The following is a 27,929-nucleotide window of genomic DNA, read 5'->3' as shown; positions in this document are numbered from 1 at the left end:
AAAAAAAACTCAACATTTAATTCTTTGCTATAATACCGCTGATCTTTAACTGAGCGCCAGTATCAGTACGGCTGGGCGTGAGGGGGCAAAGGGCACCGATTCGCATTGAATTGTCTTCAGTAGCTATCGGTTTGCGTAAAGGCGTGCATGTTTTTAATTAAGCCATTATATACAGTGTTTGTGAGAAATTTACAAAAAATCGACAGGAACACCCAACAAATTTATGCGCATATATTTCATATGTATTCAGCGCACTTTGTACCCCTATTGACATAGTTACTGTAGTTTTATTCAAGGAGCCGTCAGTCATTAGCAGTATTGATTTGTATGGATGTTGTTAGTATTAAGCGACTCAACTAACTTTTATTTTTATTTTCTGAGGGTGTCGAGTCCACGACCGATATCACATTTGCTTATCAATGGGACAAGGAAACGGACGGAAAAATTTTGGATTTCCCAGCCGAGGCAAGGGTTCTTAACGTTCTGCTGTATAAACTCATATTTTTTAACTAAAAATTTACAGAAGTCTAAATGTTGAAAAGGAATGTTTGGAGCAGACATTGCGCCCAGTTTCACCGTCGCCCACAGGAGACTTTTTTTCTCTTTAACCAACAAGGCCGCAGCAACAGCAATACTAATAGCCCTTTTCCCGAAAGGATCTATGTTTACCATCCGTAGCTTTTACAATGTTGCTTTCATAAATTTAGCAGAAAACAATGTAAAATACCTCCTAATAAGCAGGTATTCGCTATTTCCCGCCCCTGTTGCCCGCCAGCTTCTTCATCCACCACATCTTAATAACAGCGACTTGCAGTTGCTCGATCTTTGTAAAAATATATGCTCAGTCGACACGACGTGCTCGTTCGTATATTATTTGTTGTCCGTAATATTGCAGCTGCCGCTCCTCATGGGTCTCTTTCTTTATTCTCACTGTTGCCTCCTTTTTTTGTATAAAAAAATCATCCACAACAGTAACGTATCTAGTTGTCCGCCGTCCGCAGACCATGTCCGTGGCAAGTCAACAAGACTAGAAGAGAAGGGAAGAACAGCCATCGTTGCCGCCGCAGCAGCAGCGACTCTGACTACTAATTCCCATATACAACGAAAGCAGTTAGTCAGTTAGCGCGTATTGCCCTGGATTGTCGCCTGCTGTAAAGGCCGCGCTGTGCTGTGAGGCCCGTGTATGGGCCATGTATGTGTTAAAACTTTGTGGCCATGTGGGCTCTCTATAGAGTCGTACAACAATACTCTAGTTTACTGCTCTAGTTAAAATAGAGGCTGGTTGACTGCCTGGATAGCGGGCTCGATGGTTCATTGTGCGCTTGGCTCTGCTGCTTGGACGATTTCAAATTTGCCCGCGCTCCAAAATTCTGAGCGCGCCAGTGGCGCCCCCTTTCGTCTCATATTAGGCTTTCGGTTGATGTAAGCCTCATCTCACCGATCGATTCTGTACAGTTGATATTTTGGCTAGTAGTTTTGTGCATTTTTCCGCGTCGCCATTACAGGTAAGCGTGCTGTTTGGATATTGACGTTCTGCACGTGCGGGACGACATCGTGAGTGTGTCCTGTAGGATTTCGAGTTGATTTGGCGGCCAGCGTCAGGATGCAGAAAAGCTGTTAAGTTTTCGGCGTCGTCACCCGCTTGCAACGGGTCGTCTTAAAAAAACGCAGGGCAGCAGCGCACCCGGCGTGCGTGCGAAAGGCAAGCAGGCCTAAGGTCCTTCGTTTTCTTGTACGGACCCAGTTCGACCACTGTTGCTGGCGCCGTACCGCAATCGTGTCTAAATTGGTGCATCAGTTACCGCCGGTCGTGGCGGTAGAGCGTCGCTTGCGCATTTCCTAGCGATTCGTATTGGCTTTCTTATCTTTGAAGTAAGTTTTCTCTCTTCCTCTCACTGGCTCTCGACACGACACGAAACGGAAGCCAACGTTGTTACTTATTGGCAGGTCGCTAACGAGTGTATTCATTCATGAGTATGCGGGCCGTGGTGCTGGCCTGATACACTTAACACGGTTAACACCATACTCAGTCGACGAATACTTACGGCGCCAATGTGATCAGCAATGTGCGAGCCGATAGTTACTGCTAGTGGTCCTGCTGTTGCTGATCAAGACGGCTTTAAGGGACGGCTACATACAACGTACACCAAACAAGTGTAACTGCTTTTGGCCTGCTACTACTAACAATAATAACTTGGCTAGCGAGTGACACACAGAGTTGTGCAAATTTATGGTGTAGTTGTCGAACATACCGCGTCGATCGTCGGCCGACGAGCGCCTTGGTGCGATGCAGCGTTTCCAGGCCACAAAGTACGCACTTAACCGCTTACATTTCGTTTACGTGATTTGTTTGTTTTGTGCCGGTGCTTTCTTCTGCCGTTGGTTATGTGTGAATGGATAGTAAGTTAATTTCGTACCGCTATTTCTTCCCTGCCGCAGCGACAACTCGAATTGAATTCGATAGCGACGGGTTGGATAGGGTTTCGGGGAGGAATGGAGTTGTGGTCCTGAGTTCTGCCTAGCTCGAGCTGCCACTGATCTCTAGAGAGCTCAGGGGAATGGATCGGGTGAGCAAGTGAGTCTCAACGTCGCTACCTAAACACAACAGTGATGTCGTTCGTCGCTAGCGACGAAGAAATTGTCGTTGTATGGCTGACAAAGGTGTCTCTAATGCACCTTAAGGGTACACAATCGACTGATGGCAAAAGCTAGCTCGCCGCCCTGGCTAGGCAACAGCGATTCGTGGGGGACCACTCACTAGCACCGTTTATGCGGACGGGATTGTGTTGTATGGCATGGCGAGTCGCAGGAACACGACGGCAATTATTGTGGGACGATATGCTTTGCAAAGTGTTGGTTTGCAGATGCCGCCTTGTTTGTTCGTGAAATGCCGCCCGCCGTTGCTGTTTAATTTGCCGTGTTCTGTAGCTTAATGTTGGCCGGTGCACGTTGGGGTGAGATTATCGTCTCGTGGCGTTATCGTGAACTGTGTCTATCCACCAGAAATCATGCTATCGACCTGATGTGCTCTATCTCTAACTATTGTCTTGGACGCTGGTTTGCTACGCGCTGATATCGTTTTACCGCTTTATCTAGTACTGGTCGTGATGCGCTCACTATGACTACACTATGTAAATACGGCTGGTTTTGCCTAACAAAAGCTCGTTTTCGTCGGCAGCATCCGCAACCATTGCGGTGTATGGCGCTTGCTAGTGTGGTTCACTTTTGCCTGAGTCACCTGAACCAGGTTACATTAATTGTAGGCTGCATCGCAACGTCGTCGTCGTCGTTGTTCTTGCGAAGCAGCGTTATTCGACTGATTCATATCCGCTCTTTTCTGGCTGTGTAAGCTCTGCAATTTATGATTTACTACTATTTAACATGTATTCCAATCATTAATGTTCTTCCACCTGTCCACGTGCAAACTATTACTGCAATGATAATAGTTCAGTGATCACTCGGTAGGCATTAAATCGAAATGATTATTCGGCCGCTGCCAATTACAGTCGATTCACACGATAGTGCCGCCATTAATTCGCTGAGGAAAACTGGTGTCATTTTTATACTGCAACGATAAGACCATTTAGCGGAACTGAGTAAGTGTAATGGTGTTGTTGCAATAAAAGCGGATAGCGTCGAAGCGCACCGCCTATTTATTTTCCATATTTAGCTGACAGGACGGCAAGCAGTCATGTATCGTCGAGCTGTTCTTTTTTGACATTATGATGGCGAGGTGGTTCGCGACGACAACAACACAGTAATATGCGTCAATACAGTAACAGATGCGTCGTATGTTTTTGACTACTTATGTGCAGCTGCAGCTTCGGCGCCAACATGCAAACGACGTTGTTTAATGCTCCAGCGGCGTAGTGCAGCGGCGGACGTAAACAATTTCCAGTAGTCTTTGAGCAGTTCTCGTCGGCATAGGCGCTACTATCGAAGATCTTCAGCGCCTCCTCCTACATGGTTTCTCAGCGTGATTTGTGCCTGACCGAATCTCCCAGAGACTGCGCATGTGTGGCTTTACGCGTGTATCTCGCTGCTGCTTACCTACCCATGCTTCGATAGTCACAGTCGTAGCTGGCGCCCGCGTTCGATACACGGAAAAGAACGACCTACGAACGGCGTGAAGTCACAACAATAGCTAAGAATCTAGTAATGTCTGGGGTATATTCGCTAGGGTTTGTCGTATCAAATACAAACGCGTCAAGATCGTTGTAGAGGTTTTGTAGTGTAATATTTGCAATGCGCACTTACGGTATCGGGTGCTCAATTGACTGTGCCTTGTTGTTATGGGACGAATCTACGGCTTCTAACCAAAAACCTTATTGTTATGGTGGATTGCTCTACAACTTTAACCGTACAGGGGTTAATTTTTTTATCGTAATTAAACTAAACGTGTTTAGGAATTGAGGAACGAGTTACTAATACTCGTTTGTTACGTTGTTGTTAGCTTATTTAGATGATTTGCCGCTAAAATTAAACTTAACATTGTGCGAACGTTTCTGTCTCGCGTTAAAACCAGTAATATTCTTGTACTCTAGATCACGTGAGGCTGACGTGCTTCGGTTGATAGCTGATTGGCTCTCCTGTGATTCTTTCTCCTCCGGGGTTAAATCGGTCTTGATGCTGCTACCGTTACTGGTCTAGTTGTGAAAGCAGCTTTGTTGTTTACTGTTGGAATTCAGTCAGTCACGCTGTTTATCCTGCGGCCGCAGTATTGCTTCTTACGTCAACAGGAGCAGGCTCGGGACCGATGGATTGGGCAGACTTATTAGCCGCTCAGTTCTTCAGTTTGTTTGGCCGGGCTTGAATTCACGCGCTGGCGACGCTGGCAGCGGGATCTGCGTCGTAGATGGGCATTTGAGCGAAGTGTGTAGCTCCGTCAGCGTTCTGCCCCAAATGTTGGTTCTTTAACGGAAAACTGGTTACAATCGTACTACAGAGCACGTCCTATCTATTGGTATATCCAAGCCGCCACGCGGATTTTCCCCGTCTAATAGCAGCAGCAACAGCAACAGCAGCAGGACCAGTAGATTAATAGAATGGGGTATTCAGTTTGCTTACTTACTAACAATACAGATGGCGGGTGCTGTGCTTAGGGGAAGAGCCGCGATCTAACCAGCATTAGCAGAATCTACAAGATGTCAATACAGTGTTTTTGTACCCTTGAGAATTTTTTTTTGCAATAAGGCGCATGTTTTCGTTACGTGTGTGTGTCCGCGTATGTGTGTGCTGGCTTGTGAAAACTTTCAGTAAAATTCATTATGAAAGAACAGCTCTGGCGGTCCGCAGGGCTCAAAAGTGAAACAGTTTTAATCTCATGTTGGAAGAATATTATTTTAGAAGCGAATCCTGCTTTTTGTGCTATACAGCACAAAATCAATTTATTTCGTTTGTCTACTGGTCTTTGGAAATTCCCGTTGTCCTTGACCTGGAGAAGTAGTTACTAGTTAGTTATCACTGAAGTAAGTGCACTAATTTAACTGTAATCGTGTTTTAGTTGAACGGTATTATTAGTAGTAACCCGGCTCAATGTCCATTCTTCTGTTCGTATACAGATGAAACCACAGACGGCCAATAGTGGCGGTGGAGGGGTCTTGGCAGGTGCCGGATCCTCCGTCAAAAAGGAGAAGGTTGTCCCGCAAGCCACAGCCGAACAGTTACGTATTGCAGAAATCACTAATGTGACCAGCGAACAGGATAGCGCTGAATTGCACAGGAAGATCAAGAACATTGTGGAGTTTACAGGCCGTTCGCAGGATGAGGCCGCTATGGCGCTGCATGACTGCGACGGTGACGAAGAGGAGGCAATCAACTACCTGTTAGAGGCTACCCCGAAAGGCACTGGCTGGGAGACATCTGGCGCAAAGAAAAAGAAAGAGAAGACCGTCGATCGTCGGGAGGACAATCGTCGGCCCCGAGGTGAGAGTCGAGACGGGCCTGGTCGTGGCCGAGGTCGAGCTCAGAGGGGTGGTGGTGGCGTTTATTACGAAAACGCTGCAGGTCCTGGGGGTGGCCGAGGACGGGTGCGAGTTTCTGGCCGCGGAGGTCCCGGTCAGCGCGAAGGCCGATCTGGCGGTGGTCCGAAGGGCACTCCACGCGGATCCGATGACCCGGATCAGAATCAAGCCGGGTGGCGGGACACTAACGGTGCATCGAACAACAACATCATCAACAGTGCAGTCAGTAATAACAGTAGTGCTGGCGACTGGGACGGATCGACGTGGGTCGACCCGGCCAACTCGGTCGGCAGTAAAGCTGGTGGTGCCCAGAGTTCGCCCGGCCAGAACGCTAACGCACCTCTCACAGGCCAGCAATCAGCAGAAGAATTGGCTGCAGGACAACAGAACGACACAATTGGCAATATGGGTATGTGTAGTGAGTAGTGTCTAGAAATATCAATAGACTACAGTTCTCATCACTCTTCTAATATAGAACACGACGTCCAAATTGTATCTAGAACAGCACACCCGAATAGCTAACGGAGTGTAACTAGCATTTACGATAAACACCTTTTTTCAATACATTTGTCTAATCTGTAAAAATGCCTCTGTGCTGTATCAAAATCCCACTATTTATTTCATGTTTTGTACCCAGGTATATTAAAGTTAATTTTTCCTTCGCAACAATATTTGTAATGTAATGTTTGAATGCGTATACCATGTACGTTTTCTCAACTATTTTAGGCAATTGGGACGACTTCAAGGCCGATGAGAAGAACGCGAACGAATGGAGCGGGGGTAGAAAAGATCGAAATACTGGCGGAAATAAATCCGAATGGGTAGACTCTGTTAATGATCGGAACAGTGACTGGAAAACGAGACAACGACAGCAGGTTGGTGGAAGTGGGCAACAGGCACGAAACGGGTCTCAGGGCCAAGCTGGGACGACACCACCTCTTCTTCAACAAGCGGTACCTTCCGCTACAGCTTCGCAAGTTCAGCCCATTGTTACTGGCGGTCACGAACAAACTGGCATTTCCGTGAGCGTGCACCACGCCGCTCATTGCCATGGTGGTTTCGAGTCGAAACCGGCTCAGCAGCATCAACAGCAGCAGAAGATTGGAACACAGCGGGTAGCGACGCGGTTGGTTGGCCCACAATGTGGCTCAGGTCGCACGAAGGTTCGACTTCCTCCAGCGTCGAAAATTCCGCAGACGCCCGTCGAAATGCCTCCCGATCATCATGACATGCACGGCAATACGTTAGATGTCCAGTTCGGTGCCCTTTCATTTGGCGGCAATAGTTACGACTCTATCACGATTTCCCAAAGTCAACCCCAGCCAAACGCAGTCGAACAACAACAACAACAACAACAACAACAACAACAGCAGCAGCAGCAGCAACAGCAACATAATGGTGCAACGGCTTTGAATTCGGCGGGCGCAACTATTCTTGCAGCGGCGCAACCACAACAGGGCCCACAGCCAACACAGCAAAGTCAGCCAGCGGTCACGAATGCTGCGCACGTCGCTACTCACCAGCAGCAGCAGCAGCAGCAGCAGCAGCAGCAACAGCAGCAGGCACAAAGTCAACAGCAAACAAACCTTAAGACATCACAACAAGCAAGCAGCAATGCAGATAATAGTCTTCAAGCAGGCGGCAGCTTGAAAGCGGCGCTAGCTGCTGGTGCTCAAGTTAGCAGTAGTGGCGGTGGCCAGGTAGGAGGTCAAACACAAGGCTCGATGACGGTACCACCCGGATTAGACAAAACTTCCGCGAACTCGGTCAGTTCGGCCCAAACGCATAAAACAAGCTCGGCAATAAGTTCGTCTGCCGGTCAGACGAGTCAGCAGGCTGGGTCAGGCGTTAGCTCACAGTTCCATAATTCACATGCTCCGCAGAGCAATCAGGCTCAACAAGCAAATCAGCAGGCAGTAAGCAACACGAATAACTACCAACAGTACTCAAACAATGCGTATAAACAGCAGACGCAGACGGCCGGCATGACGTACCTACAAAATCTAACGACAAACATGTATAATCCAGGCCACAATAGCACTCCATACGGGCAACAGGCAACGCAATACGGTAGTCCCAACTACGCCACGTCTTTTGGTAAGCAAATCCTAGTGTTTCGTTTATTTAAATTCGTATTGAACTTTGAAGGTTGTCTACCTGTTATATTACATATATCAGTGGGTTGTAGGATGTATTTGTTCCTATAGTTAACAAGTTTTTTTTCGATGTTGGTAAGGCATTACTGCGCTATTCTAATATGTTAATGGTCTTAGTATTACGTTGAGAAAATTTAGTTCACAGCGTTAGGTTTACTGACTGTAATGACACTTTCTGACAACACGAAAAAGTGCTAAGAAATAATGCTCAAGCCTTATTTTTGTTTACCATATACAGTCCACCTCAGAATCTCAGTTTTGTAATCTTATAGACCCGAAGTGGTACCAGAGCTTATCCCGCCTATCGACAGCCTGAAGAATTTTCAAAATGGTCAATACAATTACCATCACAGTTATCTGATATCATAGGATCTATGAGTTACGTAATTCCTATATTATATTTTCCCTACTCTATAATATTGGGTTTGTCGTTTGACCCACATAGGTTAAATATCTAACACTACACGCATGCCCTTTTCCGCCATCACAGCAGGCTCAACCGTGACGAATGCGGGCTACAAGGGTGGCAAGGACAGTGGAGCAGTGGCATCCGGCTCGGTGGGTGCCGTATCCGATGCGGTCAATTCGACCGGTACGTCGAGCTCTTCACAGTATGACGGCGGGAAAAAGTCAGCAGCTAGCCAACTCCAACAGAATGCTGCAAGCGCTGGACAAGCCATGACGCCTGGCGGATTGGTGCTACAGACTAGTCAACTGCATGGTCCCCATATGCACGGGCCGTACATGCACGCCGGCCACCCTGGCGCTATGCAGCCAACTTTGTATTCCTACTACCCACATCCTAGCCAGCTTCCACCGCCAACGGGCTCAAGTGCACATCTAGCTGCGGCCGACTATTCGCAGCGGGACAACTCTAATTCGTCGGCGAACGCCGGAACCATGACCGCTAGCTCGATACTCCAACAACACGGCTATGACAAGTTCGTGCGATCTCAGGACGATTCGAGTTCGGCAGCAGCCTCACAGGGTTCGTCGACGGCCGGCAGCCAATCGACAATTACGGCCACAGCGGCATATCCTCATATCGCCCCCTACAACATCTACTACGGTGGACCAGTTGTTCCGGCACCGTTCCCTCACATGGCGCCGTTTATGTCCGCGCAGGGCGCTGGCTATCCGGCGACGGGTACAGCTAGCACCGCGTCGCAGGCGTCGAAGAACAGCACCGCTTATGGCAACTCCCAGAGCGCGTTCGACTATCCGATGGGCAATCATATGTCAGGGCCAGGAGGCGACTACAACAAATATCAATCAACAAAGATGATGTCCAACACCAATAAGTACATGTCCACAACGGCCGCCAGCGACCGGCGCTAGCTCCACGAGCCGCTTGATTGTTCTACTGCTATTACTACTTCGACTATAGTGGCGTGCTAGCTTCAGCTGGCGTGCGCATAGCAGCGAAGGGATAGAACATGCGAACTACTACTAAAACAGCAACTGCAACAAGATATAGGAGAAAAAGCTGAATCCGAGAACAGACCTATAGACGGATGGACGGGAACTAGAAATAAACCGAAACGTGACACAGGGAACAACAGAAACAGCAAAAGCAAAAACGTACGTGAAAAACGAGAGATAGATAGGTAAATGCAAGAAATAAAACTATTAACTATTATATGTTAAAAACAAGATGGTGATGATGATGGCGGTCGTGGAAAATCTAAGAAGACGGAGTAGACTTACACAAAGCAACAGCAGGCCTAGCAAAAACGACGACAACAACAGCAGCTACAAAATCAGCAGCGGATATGAACAGCAAAAAAATCACCTCGACGCCACAGAAGGCGCTACGAATTAATTTGGCTGCACGACGCTACTGCATGTCGGTGGTGATAATCGTTTTGCATCATTGATTGACCCAACGGATCGCGTGCGCGACGCTATCGCATACCAGCAGCATATATTAATGCCAACCAGTGACCGTCTCTTCTTTTTCCTAGATTTACTATTAACAAGAACACAAGATCAACATCAGATTCCTGTTAGCGCCGTGACGTCAGTGTGCGATATGATGTGTTACTAATCTCGATGCTTGTATCGGTCGCCGACGTCCTCTCTGATGCCGCCAATACTGTTCAATGCCATTGGGTTACACCGCAAATTCTACAGTAGTTCCCTCTCTTAGGTTACGTAACGCACGTGGCACAGATGTATTGGCAGGCGGGGATCCCTGCAGTGGCTGAATGACGAAAAATCCGATCAGATCGCCGCTACAACTCATTGAGCGTGCTATGTCGTTTTGGATATGTATCAAGGATCTTTTGGGTACTAGCCGATGACGACAACGAAGTGTACAATAAAAGATGCCTAGCCGAAATCATTTTACTACTGCTAGTGCCATGCCAGCGCAACACCGATGATCAACCAGCCGTGCTCTGCTCCCATTGCGGCGTAGTATGCGATTGCCATTTACACGTAGGTGGGCCGATGGTGGCGGCGACTCTATAGTGCGTATTTACTTCCACCAGCTGCCGCAGCAACAACGAAAACGACTAACAGCTACAGCAACAGAGTTGTAGGCATTGAACGAATTCACTGCGCGCAAAAACCAAGAACGCAATTCCTCTTCATTCTTACTACAACAGTACCATCACTAATACGGCTGGCAGAACTGCCGGTCGATCCGTAGATATCCATGTTCATAATGAACGAAAAGATAAGAATGACATCAAGGAGTGACAACTCATTTATATACGATAAGGTAGAGATAATGAGAAATAATATAAACATATATACTCATATATGTTCTTGTAGTAACACACTACTCGATACGCTCTCTTGTGATTCGGACCGGGAGAGGGTTACATGTTGGACTAAATGTTCCCTCGTGTGGGGTCGTACCCGGTTGATTATATTGTATTGCATAGAAAAGAATGTCTTCTTCGCACTTCTGCTAGGGAACACCGATAATCCATTGGTTGACCTGGTTCGGCTGGGGGCAGCAATGCTGAGTAGGCGGTAGTAGCATGTGTCATGTCAAAGCGTGATGCGATACTGGAGGAACGTGCGCTTGATACAGATGACATTTCACATCATGATGGTAAATGATTACGATGCCGAGTACAGCTGCAGACCGCGATGTGCATCCAAGAGCACTCTATGTATGTGTTGTACAGGTGGAGCGCAGGGTGTTGTGCTATGCTGATAGAAATGCATGTGAAGTAGTAAGACGATGGGGGCTCGAAGTCGACGGGCTCTACAAGGAACTTGTATTTGACTAATACGAGCCCCCTGAACATGATTAAAATGGTGACGGTAAACAAATGCTAATAGATGTCTAGATGTTAAAAACCGTCGGAATGAAAAGATAGTAAGGATTAAAGTGAATGAAGGCCGAAACTAACAGCAAACGAAAAAAAAACAAGCGCTGAATCACCAAGCCCCAATAACGGCGCTGTACCGATTTCTGATGATGAAACTGATGATCATGCTGATAATTATGTAAAATGTGTGGCTGATACGGAGCGCGGTACGAGTGGCTCAATCAACAAATGATAATGAGAATAATAACAAATAATATTGAAAACAAGGAAACTACTACAGCTGGCAGCAACGATCTTAGCTTGCGCACACAGCGGCGGTGGTGGCGGCGGCAGCATCAATGCGCAACGTAACAATGCCTCAAGGGGTGGCATGTAATTGCACTCGGAGGCGAGAGACGGATGTGTGGTAGTAACAGACAAGTAAAGTTTCTTTTTTTCGGTTTTGGTCGAACAGCGAAGAAGGTGGAGATTCCGAAATATGAAATATACATTCATATAGTTATACATGCTGATGGTGATGATGGCTATGCGATCATAACGATTGTGATGAGAAGCTCGAAAAGAGAAGCATAAAATACAAGAGAGGTAGATATAGATTTATCGCCATCATATATATGAAAAGAGAGAGCGAGTGAGGGGAAGGAGGAAGGGAGGTAAGGAAAGGGAGGAAGGGAGAGAGAGAAGGTTGATGCTCTGTCGTCCCACGCTGCGGTGCCGCTGCCACAGAGTGATAACATAACCTGTTGTTGTGCACGAGGTACATGCGGCCGTGTTGCCTATGTTTTGGCGACAACGACCTGACCGCAGCCATTATTTCAACTCTTGGAGGAGCATCACATCAATTTATAGACAACACCGTAGAATACAACAAAGCAACAAAACATACAAACGATATACACACAAAATGGATAAACGCGTGCGGAGGTCACACTCATACATCACTAAATACTGCTGCTGCTGCAGAGGATGTACAGAAATCAAAACAGGCGCACATTTCGATTGCACATGTGGAAACCCAAATCACCCATGAATTACCTTACTACGAGCATAAAGCTAACAATATGATTGATCTACATGGGCAAGATAATACAGGCGCGAGTTAGCAAGAGGAAGTAACCAGAAATGTCATCCGTGCAGACGTGTATATATATATACACACTTGATTATTATCTGTCAATCAATGGTAATTAAGAATATCATTACTATTTAAATTTTGCTGTTATATAATTACATTGCTGTAATAACAAACTACTGCTAGTAATACTAATCATACTATTGCTATACATTACGAAAACTATACATGACCAGAACGTATAGGGCATAATAAGAAGACTAAACTGAAACAAGAAGCGAAAAAAGAAACTGAGGTTGTCCTCTTTATACAGAAGTGGGCATAATGACAAAAAACCAACAGTCGACAATAAGACAAACATCTGTGTTGGTGATGCGAAAAAATGCGGATTATTACTATTGTTATTAGAATACTTACTATTACACTAAAAAATGTTTTCTATTTATTATTATATCTGTCTTGCTATATAATATTATTTTTTTTGTCGGTCACTCATATATATATATATATGTATATATATATATATATATATATCAAAAACAACAGAAGGGAGTGACGGAAACTTTGTTGTAGTAGAGTTGGTCGATGAGAAAATCTGTAATACCGTAAAAGTAATACCCGAAGTGGAATATAACTATAGATTTTGAGCTCAACTCCGTAGGATACGAGAGAGAGTACCGCCTGCATCTAGGTACCGCTCTTTACAACGGTTGATCATCGTCTAGGGTAAGAACTCAGGATGGGACAGCTTACGAGATGAAGTGGAAATGTTTTTCCATTGTAATATATAATAGTATACTAATAACGGTATATTGATAATGACTAAAACACACAAACGACATACAAAATCCTCGCCGCATCAACAAAAAGTTCGATTAAAATTAATAAAACAATCACTTGAGCTAACCACACAATGACAATAGCAAAGAAAAACAAAACTAACAACAATAGCAGCAATTTTAAAGCAAAAAACACATCTACCAGTACGTAAACACGGAACTTAAACAAAAGGATAACAAACGCCAGTTGATGCGAAAGCTCTGTGTACATTACCTTTGCAGGCTATCCCATTATGATACAATGATATCATCCTGATGTAATTAATTTATATACACTCACATATAGATATTATAAAAACCGAAAAGGTTCGATAAAAGCACTATTACGAAATACGATTATGATGATAATGATGACGCTGATGGTAACAAGTAAGTTATTGCTATAGCCCTGAAGTGTGAAAATTAAGAATATTAGCAAAGACAAGGTGTGTATGTGAAACCCAAGATAGCACACGAGCGGGTCCTCTCATTACTATAAGTGGTCGAACGATAAAATAACGACAAATAAAGGAAAAAAGTCGAAAAAGACAAATCATCAAAGCGAAAAAAAAACAGCGTGTTCATCGGTTGGTTAGCTTGTGGGGGCCTAAATATTTTATATATAAAAACTATATATAATAAATCCCACAAGGTATATCGTAAAAGCAGTGACAGCAGAAGGTCTTGCTCGACTGACTGAAGAGGGTACGTGGTCTTAACTCCGACTGATACGAGGAGGGGTAAAAATATGGAGAGAATTTCTAAGGGGAAGATGGAGCGTGAGTACTGATAGTAAATAAGTACTAGGCAAGTTGGTAAAATAGTCAGTAGTGACTATCCTAAAAATAGGTGTGGAAAGCAGTTACTGGGGTAAGAAGAGGATTCTTGATGACAAAAGTAAACAGTGCACGTGGTAACAAACTATCGAATGGATGGAGATACGAGTATCGCAAGTCGTAAGTTAGGAACAACAGTTAATTCAGAGACAAAAGCAAATTGTATCTCGTGTATCTAGCTTGCTGTGGTCGTTAACCCGTTGCATAGCAAAAGTAAAGACGGACGATAAGAGGAAGCTCGACATAAGAAAGTCTTTTGAATAGGAAAAAGTATGGATACGGGAAGAGACAACGCATTGAATAATGAATAGTTTAAACACAATGGTGAAAAGGAGAAGGCATACTGCGAAATAGATGAACAGAGACGAAATAAATGAACAGAGAAATGTAAAGTATTCTCCGCTGACGCGCGTCTTCTATATGCAGAAGATAAACGCGAATCACAGAAAAGCAGAAAAGACAGTGTTGAACTCCGCAGCGCTACCATAATAGAGATACAATAATACAAGAGTTACAGTAAAAAAGGGAACAATAAACACAAACAAACACTCAAACAGACAACAACAGACAGATAAAGAACGTCATTAAAAACGCAAACAGACGCCTCCACCACTCCAAGTGCTGAGTACATATTTATGTAAATTTAGATCAGTAAATAAAATTAAGATTATGTTATCTTTTTTCGGAGTTTTACCCATCTGTGTTATTGGCGCTTTGTTCGATTTGCATGGGGAACTGTCTGATTTAGTGGTCAGTGCGGCTTTTCAGTTGAGTTCAGCAGACTTTACGCAAGACGTTATGTGGAGATAGGTAAATAAAGGTTACGTCAAATACATCGTTGACATTTGGTATCGTAAGCAAAACATAGTTATTTTGGAAAGAAATTTTTTAGTATATTGATTAATTTTGATGACATTAGTCAATCGTTGGCTTTAAAAGAACGATTAGGCTAATCGTGTTTGTTACCTGTGCCAGATCTGTAAAAATAGTGATTATACACAAGTATTTACCTAGGAAAAGAAATCACTATACTATAGCTTATTTGAGAATATGCATTATTGTGAAGAAAATTCGTTTTAATGATGATACCAAAACAAACATTTTTAAAAGAAATTTTTAACTCAGGCACACATGCGTTTGTGTTTTGCCGTCATCTCTGGTATGTCCACACCTGATTTAGCGGTGGAGGTATGCAAACCAAACTGAGTGAACCAAATGTGTTTCGTTTGTTTTTGAAAAAAGAAACACAAGTACCTCGCTTATTCCTGTATTGTTTTTCTCGAATCCAATTCTCGATTCTTAGTCTTGATTTATTTTCTGGATGCTTTTGGCTACTACGCTAATTCCTGCACATCGAATCTTGTAGCAAGCTCCAAAAATACGTAGAATGCGTTGTTTAACCTTCAAATATGATATACTAAACACCTATAATTTTCATTCGTCTACATAAGATCTCCTTTGTAAAAGGATTTCTTAAAAAATCGACAGTAATCTGTCACATTTAAATAAGTCTAGTTTCAAAAAGTCTGAGTTGGGTTGCCGCCCAATAATAAATGCAGTAAGTATCCGATTGAACTCATGTGAAATACCTAGATTTAAATATTAAACACTTGACTAGGCTACTGCTTGCATGTGAGTCTACTGCTAATAAGTAACTTCTAGTCAAAAAATTCACTAGTTTCTACAGTTTACAGATTATACTTTCCTGTGGTTGAATTCAGTAGCTTGAAAAATGATTAAAGGTTAAAGTGCTGACAATACGGAGGTTGCCTCCGGTTAGGATATTATTTAGAGATTTTTTGTTATTCTCAAACGGTTTCACAGTTTTAATTATTAAAATAATAATAACAATTTTAATTAATTCCAGAGTAGTCAGAGTTCAAGCACTAGGTTGTTCCAGATTATTAATTCTAACTACAATTGTGGAATACTAATTTTACTCAGGCATTACTTAACATACAAAGCTCTCCAGTAAAATAACCTGTGTACGTTAGGACAATCTTTGAACAACCAGTTTATTGAAATTTGTGGTCCACTTGGCGATATAAGTTTGAAAAGGGTTGATAGTTAACAGATTCTATTACGTGACACGCAACTTTTTATTGATTACTATATAAACCGGTGGTAGAAACCGAAATTGAAAAAACCGCTATACACATTATGTACAATATATTTTATTCAGTTTAACTTACAGTATCCAAAGCTGGATCAAATTATAGATCGAAGAATTATAGTTTTGTATGATGGCCTAGAGAACCCTAGCGAAACCAGAATAAGAAACCAGCATCGTTACACACAAAGGAAAACCCCTTCTTTAATTTCAGACTCGATCCAAATAAGTCGTATCTACACAACACGTATGGCTCCAAAAGCATCTAGTAATGAAAAATTTTATATAACATTGATTAATAAGGTGTCGTACGATCAAGTTACGTGATCAGCTTTACTCTGCTTCTCATTACATAACGACTTGTTTCATAATGTGAGACGTCTTCCCCCTCATGAAGCGTTTCTAATGCCACCGCCTCTGCCTCACCCTCTTCGACATGTTCAAGTAGTCCTTCTGTTATTGCGGCTCCAGATTCACCTTTAACAAGTACTTGCAATTGTTTTTCTTGCTGCTGACCTGTTCCTTCGATCTGAACCACCTGTTGATGGCCCTCTCGAATCACTACCTGGGCTCCTTCAAGCAACATGCCTTCGTCATTAGGAGCATTAACAATGATCAACTTTGTTGAACCGCCTGTCCCATCTGTAACGTTTACGTAGAGTTTGCCACGGAACATGCCCGGATGTGCCTGTTGCATATGTTTATGAATAGCCGCTTCTGAAAGGAATTTGTTAAAGCACACCATACAGTTGTATCGGAGGCCCTTGTGGACCAAACGATGCCGGACAAGATTCACCTCTTTGTTAAAGTGTTTATCGCATATCTCACAGGCGAATGGTCGTTCATCGCTGTGTGTCCGCACGTGCGCTTCGTAGTCGCTAGGGCTTTTGCATTGGCGCCAGCAAATTTTGCATCGCCGCTGAAGACACACCCCCGACTCCTCGTGCTTCCGATGTTTCGACTCATTCGCGTATGGCCGGCGACAATATTTGCAGAAAAGGGTGGCCTGAAGCTTGTGCAGTGTTCTTTCATGCTCGGCCAACTGTGTTTCTGTGACGAACTTTCGAGGGCAATGCGAGCAGCAGACTTTAGCGCTTAATGAGTCGGCAGCATGTGCCTCCTTTACGTGTTCACGGCACTGTTTCACTTGTTGGAAGTACTGTCCACAGAATGCACACTGTAATGGACACTGCGTATTCATCGGATTGTGGAACCGCCTCGTGTGTTTGCTAAGCAGTTCGGCCTTGGAAAATCCCGCCCCACAGATTTCGCATTTGTGAGGTTTTTCGCTGATATGTGTCATTCGGTGAGCGTTCAAATTGCCGACCTTGGCAAATCGTTCTCCACAGAGGTCGCATTCGTGGGGTCGTTCGCCCGTATGCGTGTAACTGTGCTGACGCAAATCAAATTTTGAGTAAAAGGATTTATTGCACTGATTGCACGGGTGACGCCGATCACCGTTGTGAATGCGGAGATGAGCTTTGAGGTTGCTCATCACCGCGAACGCCCGGCCGCACTTCCCGCATTCGAAAGGCTTCTCGCCGGTATGACTTCTAATGTGCACCTGTGAAGAAGCACGGCGTAATCAGCACATCAAGAGACACAATCATTCAGCGTGAACATAGGAATTTCGTCGATGAGGACATCTCAAAGAAAGAGTTTTAAAGCTAATGGAAGTCTAATATACTTGGCGAGATATCAAAAGTTCTTACCTAGCACTCAGAAATTATAGTTCTGGCGTGGCATCAATACTTCTGGAGGTCTTTTGTTTACATAAAATAAGATGTGTGCTCGTTAATCTATTAGCTGTACTTGACGCTGCCCAGATTATGGGCCAGTAATTTTTCTTATAGTGCCCACTTCGTCGCACTTAAACAAGGAAAAATTCTCGCTTAAAGGTGTTCTTTATGTCGTACGTATAAAGAATAGTCAACTAGCGATTTGAGAGAAATACTTTGAAAAACGTCTTTAGTTACAACAATACTAAGACTTTCAAATGAGAAGTTGCTTGGTAACCAGCTACGTCCACTGTAGGAATCTTCAGCCACAATACAATAAGTTATTTTCGTGCGTGTCTGTGAGTAGTAACGTTACTCAATATGTATCTTTGTTTGGGAATTTGTATATTATTTTAATATATGATGTAACCGCGCACGTACTTACCTCAAGGTTAGACCGGTTGCTGAACTCCTTCGTACAGTATTCGCAAACAAGATTGCGAGCACCGTCCGTGTGTTGGTTTCGTATGTGGCCGCGCAAGGTGCTAGCGTGCGAGAACTCTTTCTGGCAATATGGGCAGGATAAGTTTGAACCAGTGGCCACGACAGCCGCATGGGCTGTTTTTGTATGACTTTCGAGCTCAGCCGGTGACGCTAGTGTTCGTCGACAGTGCGGACACTTAACGCGATTCTCATGAATTCTTAGGTGGCAGCGTAAGTTACTAAGTACAGCAAAACGCTTGTTGCAAATGGGACAGGCGTGTGGACGGAGCCCTGTGTGTAACATTATATGTGCCTTTAGATTGGATCGAGTCGAGTACCTGTAGAACAAGATTGAGATATTCAGACTGAACCATTTGGTAAGGTAACAATCATTTTAATACCAGCAATCAGAATAGTAAACCATATGTGCACAATCACGACAATAACGATGGTCATTGTTCTTTTGATTTTGCCAACTAATGCCAACCTACTCAACTTCGATGGATCTACATGGATGGATAGATGGAGGCTACAAGATATCTTGCGACGGGCCCTACGTGTCTTACCAGTTCCCGCATATCGGACAGGCTGTCGATGATGCAGCGTGTGTTGATACGTAATGATTGGCGTATGCGTGAGGCGTTCGAAACCGTAGTCCGCACGTACGGCACTCGAATACGACCGTTTGTTGTTGATCCCGTGAAATGGCGCCAGATGGGTCTTCTTGAGCGTCAGCGGTGGTTACTAGTTCCTCGGATTGTTCCTCGCGGACTTCCTCCACGGCCTAAGTTCATGAGCGGTGCAAAGAGGACATACGAATACACGATAAGCTAATCCGATTATAATACTGCAGCACAAAGCCGATAAACGAACGAACGAACGTCCCAGCACATGGTTTTCTTATAGCGTTAGGCCTAAACATTATAGCATTGTTTTCGTATGATCGCATGTTATTATCAAGATATTCTATTAAGGTCACTTAAAAAGGAGCAAATCATTTATTATGTATCATATATCCAAAGTATGCCTCGGGATCGTTGTTTAAACGTATGCGTTAACAAACTTTATATATATTTTATGTTGGCCGACTTTCATCACCTGGAATTCGGTTTCTTCATCTTGTATCACTTGATCTTCTGGCACAGAAATTTCTTCGGCGACGGTCTCCTCTATAAGCGGAAGGGAACACTCCTGAACGTGGGCATTGGCCTCGTCTTCATTTTCAAATAAAGTTAGACACTCGCCACATTTGTAGATCTATAGATAAATAAGTTATTTTAAACTGTTACTGTATTTATTCGTTTTATTGCATTAGGAGTAAAAACCACGGTAGAAATATGGCCAGATAAGTCACTGGAGCATGTAAATTATGATACGTATATTTATGTCCGGCTAATAGTGTCCTAATATTAAGATATTTCTTAATTATAAGAGTTCAGTAGTTACTATACGTTTCCAACATCGTCTTATAAATAATATATAATAAAATTTAAATAATAATATCAGTAACAAATATAAAAAATCACGTAAGCAGTAAGAAACCAAGACGTACAGCGGACCATGGTATGTACAGTGAATAATTCTTAGTACATCTATTAGTAAATGAAATAAATTCAATGTTAGTTAGAACTTACCACCCCACTAGCTTCTTCAACTTGATCTTCCATTGGCTCGACTTCTGCCATCGAGCCCTCTGAAATTTATAAAAATGCAGAAATTCAAATTGTTTTTCCTATCCACGTTATCTCTAACCCATATGTTTTTGAGGTTAACAAAGATAATTATTTAAAATGTCTGTTTTGTATGTTTTGTATTCCAATACAATCATTCGTCGAAAACTTTTTTGCTTGGATTTATAACTACCTTGACTAGACGAGAAATTCATAAACAATAAGTGTTTCATTTTCAAGTAGCCTAGATATTTACCTTTAATTCCATATTTAAAATCAATAGCATATTTATTATTTATCCAAAAAAGGTGATCATAGCTTCATATACACGTTTCCAAAACTGTTATAGTAGTTACCCTCGTTTTCACATTTTAAATGTTGAGAATATACAATAGAAGTAGTGATTGTTCGAAAGGCAAAACCCAATACCGAATTAATATTATTTGATGTGTCGATTTACATCGACCACATACAACATATATAGTCCTTCCGATTTTCAAATTTAATTTTCTCATAAAAACAAATCTTATTCAAATATCAGAAAATTACTGTAATTGTGTTGTCGTCTTATTAATTCGTTTTGGCACTCAGCTAGTGCTCGAACCAGCTATATATAAATACAATAGGTACGATCCTTACTGCCTCTTTTAACATTGCATCGCTAATCACAGATATCTACGTACGTATTCATTTACGAGTATGGATTATGGAGTGGAAATATGAAAATGCGGTATCTCTTTTTGAAGTCGTCTCCCATCTTTGGAGTACTAAATCTTTAGACTACTGGTTTCCAACTAACAGTATTGATGTATGACGTAAACGCTCATAAAACCATGTTTGATGAACAGGATCTGTACAGCTTGTAAAACGACGCAACGAGCGGCTATAGTTGTTTTGTCCGGAGTAACCTCCGGAGTATGTCAAAATCCTTTAAATTTCATTTGCATTCACCTTCCCGCATTGTTTAGTTTATTGTACGTACCTTGTACCACAACATCATCCTGCTCTGCAGACTCTGTTCCTTCGACGAGTAGCGAAGAGGCCATTCTTTCAGGCAGTGGCATTGCAATTTGTTGTGGTCATCATCACACCGGTCCATCTAACAAAGCCTACCATATGTGGATGATGGCGTTTTTTCGGAGCAGTAGTGTTATGACCTGCTTGGCTGGTATACGCTTTTATGATAGTAAGTGAAGTAAAGACTGGAAAGAAGTGTTTAAGGTCAACTGTATATGGAATAGATCGATCGACACATAGTATCATCTCGTAATAAGCTGTTAGTTAATAATGAAATGTTAATATTGATCGTGTAAATGATCTTGTTATAAATTCGAAATTCTTGTTAATGTTATTTACTGCTTTGCGCTATATTGGCGGCTTAGAACGCCCAGTTCTTATAACGGGAGACGGAAATGTTTTGTTTCTTTGTGCGTTCTCAAAGTCTTTGTTAGGGACATGCAATGGCCGCTGTTAGTATCATGCGCATATGCTCAGCTAGGTTGAGATTTTACATCAACTTGAATGATCGCATTCCTATTTGGCGCTCTGAACAGCAGGCGTCACTTAAGATACAGTAAATCCATTTAAACCAAGATATTTTCAATACTTGCAGCTTAAAGTCTGCGAGCGAATTAGAAAGTTAGTTTTCTTAGTTACTTTTGTGCATTAGAAGGTCATGGCACGAAATCGTCGTTATTAAACTAAATCGTCAACGTTAACCCGGGTCGAAATCATTGCTAATAGATATGTTTATATTATGCCCAGATTATATGCTACCATTCTTTAAAGGCTGGAATCAATTGTATCACCACCGCTCCATAGACCCAGGTATGAATCGTTTCGGTTATCGAAGCTTATCGAATTGGTCGAACCTGCGCTCATTAACCGCCTTTCCATTGTTTACACAGTATGACTTGATGGTCAAACAAGCACGTGGATTGCCCGGTCGCCTGCTTGTTTCGTTTTATCTCAAGCAGTGTTATTCGCCGTGCCGCGTAGTGTTGCGCGCGGAACGAGTCGACAGCTCGTCTGGTGCATTGAATAAGCGGAAGTTTAGCGTGCGCGGAGTGTTTGAACGATCCGGAGGTTGGTGACTGCTGAATTTGTTAACGAACAAACTGCAACATGTCGTGGATATTTGGGTATGGACAGAAGCCGACTGATATTCAAGGTGCCCATGGAGGTGGCGGTGACGGACTACCACCGAAAATCGAAGTCGGTGATTCGGGCAAGATCGGTGCTAAATTTAATTATCAGTTTGACTCGACCGCCCTTGAGCGTGCTGCAAAAGCCGCACGAGAACTGGAAACGTCACGTAAGTAGAAAAAAGTTGACTATTGGTTTAACTGGCTTGTGGTCGAAGTGCGGAGGTCAGGGTGTCTGCGCGGAGCTTGCGCTTCGAATGACTGTTTGAATAAGCAGACTTTTATGCCGCTGCTCGGTGGCCGAAAATGACCGCGTGGAGCAAAGTGTAGCTACGTACACTGAGAACACCGAAACCGTAACAAAATTTACCAAGAATAGCATCTCCGAATTATATAAAGATAAACGGTAAAAAGAAAAATGTACCATATTATTACATCTGTGCGTTTCTACGCAAATCATACGCTTAATTTAAATGAGTTTCATATGACGCAATGTCAGAATAAGAACCTAATTTTTTTTTCATTTTATTTTGGACCGGTTTACAATAAGGAAGTGTATTTATGTTTATGCTGTACGTTGTCATAAACGTAAAAACGCGGTGATGAGCGTGCTAAATCAGAAGGCCCCTCGCTCGACTACTGAATAAGCTCTTTTCAAACTACAACGTTTATATGGTGTTGAGAAAAGTGTAAAGAAGCATTTGCTATGACTTCCTCCTGTTTAAATTCGCTGTTTAGTTTCGATACAATTTTTTTTCTTATCGTGCATCTTTACGTACGTCATATGTAATTGTATGTATGCGGTGTATTGAAAAAGTGTGTTATAAAGTTCAGTAGAAAAAAAGAGAAATAATGCAATAAAGTTGCTATACGAAAAAATATAACATCTAAATTAAAGAAAGAAAAAAAATTATTTTCTTTATTTGCCTACACGCCGTAATGCCAGATAAATAGTATGCATTTCGCGTGACGCATACTAGTACTGTCATTTATATGCAACATTCAAATTGTGCCTATCAACACCAAGATAAGGAATCAACCACGGTTTCACTTCTGTTTGTTAAGCCATTATATATCGAGTTATATCTACTGTTACATTGCGTTTTGTATCATTTCATGGTTGTTGATGTACTTAACTATTAAAGCTATAATCTAAACTCAGTTTTAGCATATATCTACAATCATGAGCATACGTATCTCCATTAATAGTTCACATAGATTTGTAAAAACTTATCAACAGTCTTATGAAATTATCGAGAAGATATGCCTTTTTTGTTTGATTGGGAAGCAGTCATTACAAATAAACTTTGTGATGCATACTGCTAAAAGCTGCAATTAACAAAGTGTAACAAGTGAAGTACGCATAGCTTGTTTTGGGGTTGTCGTGTTGGGTCACTTGCTTCGAGACTCTATAAGCACGACATTCATCTCTTGGTTAGCTCTCTTATTTCCTAAAAATGGCTTAGTGATCTCCAAGGATGGTCTTATGTAATTGCAAGTCTTCAAAACTCTGGTACAGATCCGAGTCCATCAGCCAAGCATTGTGGCGCAGTTTTACGTAGAAATATATTCCTATTTTACGTACGGCATAGAATACGTAGGTAATTACGTTGAAGTTATTCCCATCCTGGACCGCACCCCCTAAACTCCACCTCAGGCAATCAACCCTACAGCATGTATTGGAATATGTACTGAATCTCTTGTGTTCGATAATCATCTTTGAAATAGTAAGTTTTGCTTATAAAACGTATATGCTTTAATATAATAATTAAATAATATGATAATTAAAGGTCATGGCCGAGAGGCTATCGCATTGTCGAAGATGCAGGAGACAACAGCTCAGTTGGAGCACCAAAGAAATATCAAGCAAATTGAGCTGGAGATGGAGAATATAAAGGCTGGACAAATGCAACGAATGAATGAAGAGAAACGTAAAACTCTACAAGAGGAAACTAGACAGGCACAGGCCCGAGCTGAGTATCAAGACCAACTAGCTAGGAAAAGGTCAGCTATATTAAAAGCTTATCGGTACATGAATTTTCCAGATGTAATATGTTGGACATCCATATGGGGTGTTAACTTGTGTAGCCTTCATTCTTGATGGATCTTCAAAATACTTCAACGAATATTGTAATACGCTAAGTCTATCATTGAAACCTTCTTTCTGACAAAATAGTTTCTGTCATTTGCTATTTACAATGTTTCGAATCTCTAATCGAGTGAAATTTACAAGGATGCGGCATGAGGTTTACAGGAAAGGCAAGCTCTCTAAAACTGGCGATTTCGTACATCATTGGCAGGTATGAAGACCAGCTGATTCAGCAGCAGCGGACGCAGGAACAACAGCTGCGTCGACAGGAGGAATCGACCGCTAAACAAGAAGCCATGCGAAAGGCCACCATTGAGCATGAAATGCAGCTGCGCAGTGACAATGACATCAAACGGGTTCGCGCCGAGGTAGAAGCTCAAGCGAAGATGGCCCGCGAAAATCACGACATAAATATGGAGCAGGTTCGCTTAAAGGCCCAAGAGAACCGTGAAACAATCCTCCAATCGATAAAGACTACTGGCAGTGTCCTAGGCGCAGGCTTGAACGCTTTTGTTTCTAACTGGGACAAGGTGACTACGACTGACTAGTATATATTCATATTGTTAGGTAACAATTTGCTTGTTGCTGCGTGTTTACGTTGTGTAGGTGAAATAGCTTTTATTTTGGGACGGGTTACCTTGCTTATTGCACAGCCTTTAGAAAGCATACTTCATGTTCTTCTTAAAATCAATGACGTTTATATCTGTCTTTGATGTAAAACATTTTGCTTTGGTTACACCTAATTGACTCATTCAGGCACCAATAATCCCGTTATGTCCTTTGCAGGTAGTCACAGCTGCGGCTGGTCTCTCTATGCTAGCAGGGGGTGTCTACACCGCTCGAATGGGTATCTCTATCATCGGACAATATATTGAACTCAGGCTGGGAAAACCGTCCCTAGTTCGACAAACCTCACGACTTACTGCCGGCCAGCTCGTTAAACATCCGATTCAGACAGTGAAAAGAATAACTCGCCCTAAAGAGGATATACTGAAAGGCGTCGTGCTTCAGGTTTGTGTGTCGAGTGATGCTCTGTGATTTAAATTGCTTTTTTGAACACAAGAAATGTTCCCTCGTACTCATGTTTTATACCGGTTTGATTTGAAACTGGTCGCACTCTATCACATTTATCCTGTCATTCAAAGCTACCAATGTTTTCATATGATTTTTTTTAGGAGTTCTAATTGAAGATACGGTAGCTTGAGAAATTAAGTTTAGCAAAAAGTTAAAAAACTCATTGTGGGCCGGTGTTTATACGGGTAGTAGCTATTGATTATTTTAGATGAAATTCATATGGCATCTACAGATGACGCGGATCCGTGCTGTGACTCCTCTCTAGTATGAATAACATTTTACGTACGTTTTCACGTCTATAGCCAACATTGGAGGAGAGACTTCGGGACATAGCGATTGCGACGAAGAACAGCAAACAAAACGGAGGTTATCTTCGTAATATTCTCATGTACGGGCCGCCAGGAACTGGGAAAACGCTATTTGCGAAAAGGCTTGCATTTCATTCAGGTTTGAATCGACTGCTATCATCAGTGTTTTATCTTATTTACAACTCTATACGCATCGACGATAATCAAAATTCTAAAAGCAGTTGTTGCAGTGCTTGAAATTTGATTGCGTGTCCAAAACATAAAGAGCGCACGGCCTATATATGAATTAGATGATACATATTCGTTTTTTTTCTGTCGTTCAATTTCACTGTTATTTTCACATAGGATTGGACTATGCCGTGATGAGCGGAGGTGACGTTGCCCCAATGGGCGCGGAAGGTGTTTCGGCTATTCATAAGCTGTTCGACTGGTCGGAAACTTCGCGCAAGGGTGTACTACTGTTTATTGACGAGGCTGACGCGTTCTTACGCAAACGTACCTCTGAGCACATCTCGGAGCAACTTCGTTCGTCACTCAACGCCTTTCTGTTCCGGACGGGCGATCAATCCAAGAAGATCATGGTCGTGCTAGCTTCCAATACGCCTGAACAATTCGATTTTGCTATTAATGATCGTCTCGACGAAATGGTTGAGTTCAAACTGCCGGGTGTTGAGGAACGTGAGCGATTGGTTCGGTTGTACTTCGAGCGCTTTGTCCTGGCGAGTATTGGCGTTGGCCGACGCAGCCTAAAACTTGAGGAAGGACTCGACTGGGGAGCGCTCTGTTCCGATGTTGCATCGCGCACCGATGGTCTATCGGGCCGAGAGATAGCCAAGGTTGCTGTAGCGTGGCAAGCAAGCGGGTACGCCAGCGAGGATGCGACCGTCACTCGCAAGATAATGATGGAGCGCGTTGAAGACGCTATTAAGCAGAATAAACTTAAGCTCCATTGGCAGGTAGCCGAAGAGACAGCGAAAAGGACCACGTTCGAGTCGTAATTATTAATTTTAGATAAAAGCAACAGCATTTTTCTTTTTCTCTTTAATGCTTTAACCAAAGCGGACGATGGGATATTAGTGGATAAAGGTAGTCAAACGATGTGGACGATTATGAGTAGAAATTTGTGTCGAGGTAACATGTGGACCTTGCAAGATTCGATAGGCGGCAGTTGCGTACCTGCGCAGTGCCTACGTGTAATAGGTGGAGCAGTCGGACGATTATGTTAACGGGAACATTACAACGATTTCAAAAACGTATTCTTGTATAGCACAAATGCCCAAGTGCATTCAAGCGCATAGAAACGTACATGAAAAATACCTGAACAGGAGCAATTCTAGCATTCATAGATAAACGTGATCTAAAACGAGTTGACGTGTCGGATTTTATTTGCAGTCTAAGTAGCCTTAATTGTAACATTGGATAATTGAGCAAAACGGAAATGTGTCCAGTATAACTGCTTTTGATATGCACACTTTTGTACGTGAGCTAAAAAGTGCGTGTTGCTAAATTGTTATACACACATGGTACTAACATTGCTATGAATGACCTAATGAAGAATGTGTCGCGGGTCGTAGACAACTACCTGAACATACATTGTACGTTAAATGAAGCTCAGACACAGCTGGAACAAGGTCTTCTGCTATGGCCCGGTGTGCCTTTGCGCCCAGATGCAGCTTGACTGTACGGGGGAGTGACTACGTTGGCGACACTGTTTGGAAGATTGAAAAAGCTTTTTACATTTTATTGTAATATATTAAACTATACACATACTATTACATAATTAAACACATCCAAGTACATGTAGTTGACATCTATAAAGAAGATCTAGAAAAATGCACCGTAGTGCATTATTGTGGAGACTGATTACATGAATAGTATGTACAAATTTTTAGTTAACTTATAAATAAATGTCTTTTCTCTTCTGAAACTGACGCTGTTATGAACCTTACCTTGCTGTGATTTAAATTCATTCAAATTTCAAGATTGCGATTTGCGTGAATTTGGCGGTATGAAAGAGTACAACAGTGAAAGAAACAGTTCCAGCACGATGCGTGCCTATAGCAAGTAAACTTTTATATATTGAACCTGCGAATCCGTAGGGTAAACCGAAAATAACATGTTGTTCGACAATTAGCGTTTTGTAGAAACTATAACAATATCGCGTTCGGCAACTGCTTATATCAGGACAACAATATTTCAGT

At 42.7% G+C, this 27,929-nt stretch overlaps 3 protein-coding genes across 7 annotated transcripts; 2 read left to right on the top strand and 1 right to left on the bottom strand.

Annotated features, from left to right (window-relative positions):
* The first annotated feature begins 1,370 nt into the window (after positions 1-1,370).
* On the top strand, positions 1,371-14,825 carry lig (ubiquitin-associated protein-like lingerer). Of its 4 annotated transcripts, none has more exons than XM_022853679.2 (4): positions 1,371-1,505; positions 5,562-6,372; positions 6,690-8,060; positions 8,610-14,825. In XM_022853679.2, the coding sequence occupies exons 2-4, from the start codon at positions 5,562-5,564 to the stop codon at positions 9,455-9,457; spliced, it is 3,030 nt and encodes a 1,009-aa protein (XP_022709414.1). In that variant the 5' UTR covers positions 1,371-1,505; the 3' UTR covers positions 9,458-14,825. The 4 variants fall into 4 exon arrangements, with proteins under 4 accessions (XP_022709414.1, XP_022709415.1, XP_022709417.1 ...); XM_022853680.2 differs by lacking the exon at positions 1,371-1,505 and adding an exon at positions 1,528-1,872; XM_022853682.2 differs by lacking the exon at positions 1,371-1,505 and adding an exon at positions 1,885-2,310.
* Positions 14,826-16,284: 1,459 nt separating this feature from the next.
* Positions 16,285-21,234, bottom strand: LOC111272303 (uncharacterized). 2 transcript variants are annotated; one of them, XM_022853684.2, is made up of 6 exons: positions 21,096-21,234; positions 20,078-20,136; positions 19,542-19,700; positions 19,010-19,227; positions 18,406-18,781; positions 16,285-17,806 (listed from the first exon to the last, which is right to left on the bottom strand). In XM_022853684.2, the coding sequence occupies exons 1-6, from the start codon at positions 21,175-21,177 to the stop codon at positions 16,562-16,564; spliced, it is 2,139 nt and encodes a 712-aa protein (XP_022709419.1). In that variant the 5' UTR covers positions 21,178-21,234; the 3' UTR covers positions 16,285-16,561. The 2 variants fall into 2 exon arrangements, with proteins under 2 accessions (XP_022709419.1, XP_022709420.1); XM_022853685.2 differs by lacking the exon at positions 21,096-21,234 and adding an exon at positions 20,370-20,510.
* Positions 21,235-22,011: 777 nt separating this feature from the next.
* On the top strand, positions 22,012-27,655 carry bor (ATPase family AAA domain containing bor). Its single transcript, XM_022853686.2, has 6 exons — positions 22,012-22,427; positions 24,048-24,261; positions 24,558-24,876; positions 25,133-25,357; positions 25,723-25,867; positions 26,074-27,655. The coding sequence occupies exons 1-6, from the start codon at positions 22,238-22,240 to the stop codon at positions 26,724-26,726; spliced, it is 1,746 nt and encodes a 581-aa protein (XP_022709421.1). The 5' UTR covers positions 22,012-22,237; the 3' UTR covers positions 26,727-27,655.
* Positions 27,656-27,929: the final 274 nt, after the last annotated feature.

The sequence above is a fragment of the Varroa jacobsoni genome, unplaced genomic scaffold (assembly GCF_002532875.2).
Source record: "Varroa jacobsoni isolate VJ856 unplaced genomic scaffold, vjacob_1.0 contig01958, whole genome shotgun sequence".
Lineage (NCBI taxonomy): Eukaryota > Metazoa > Arthropoda > Arachnida > Mesostigmata > Varroidae > Varroa > Varroa jacobsoni.
The sequence above is the reverse complement of the archived record's forward strand: the minus strand, read 5'-3'. Positions and strand labels throughout refer to the sequence as shown.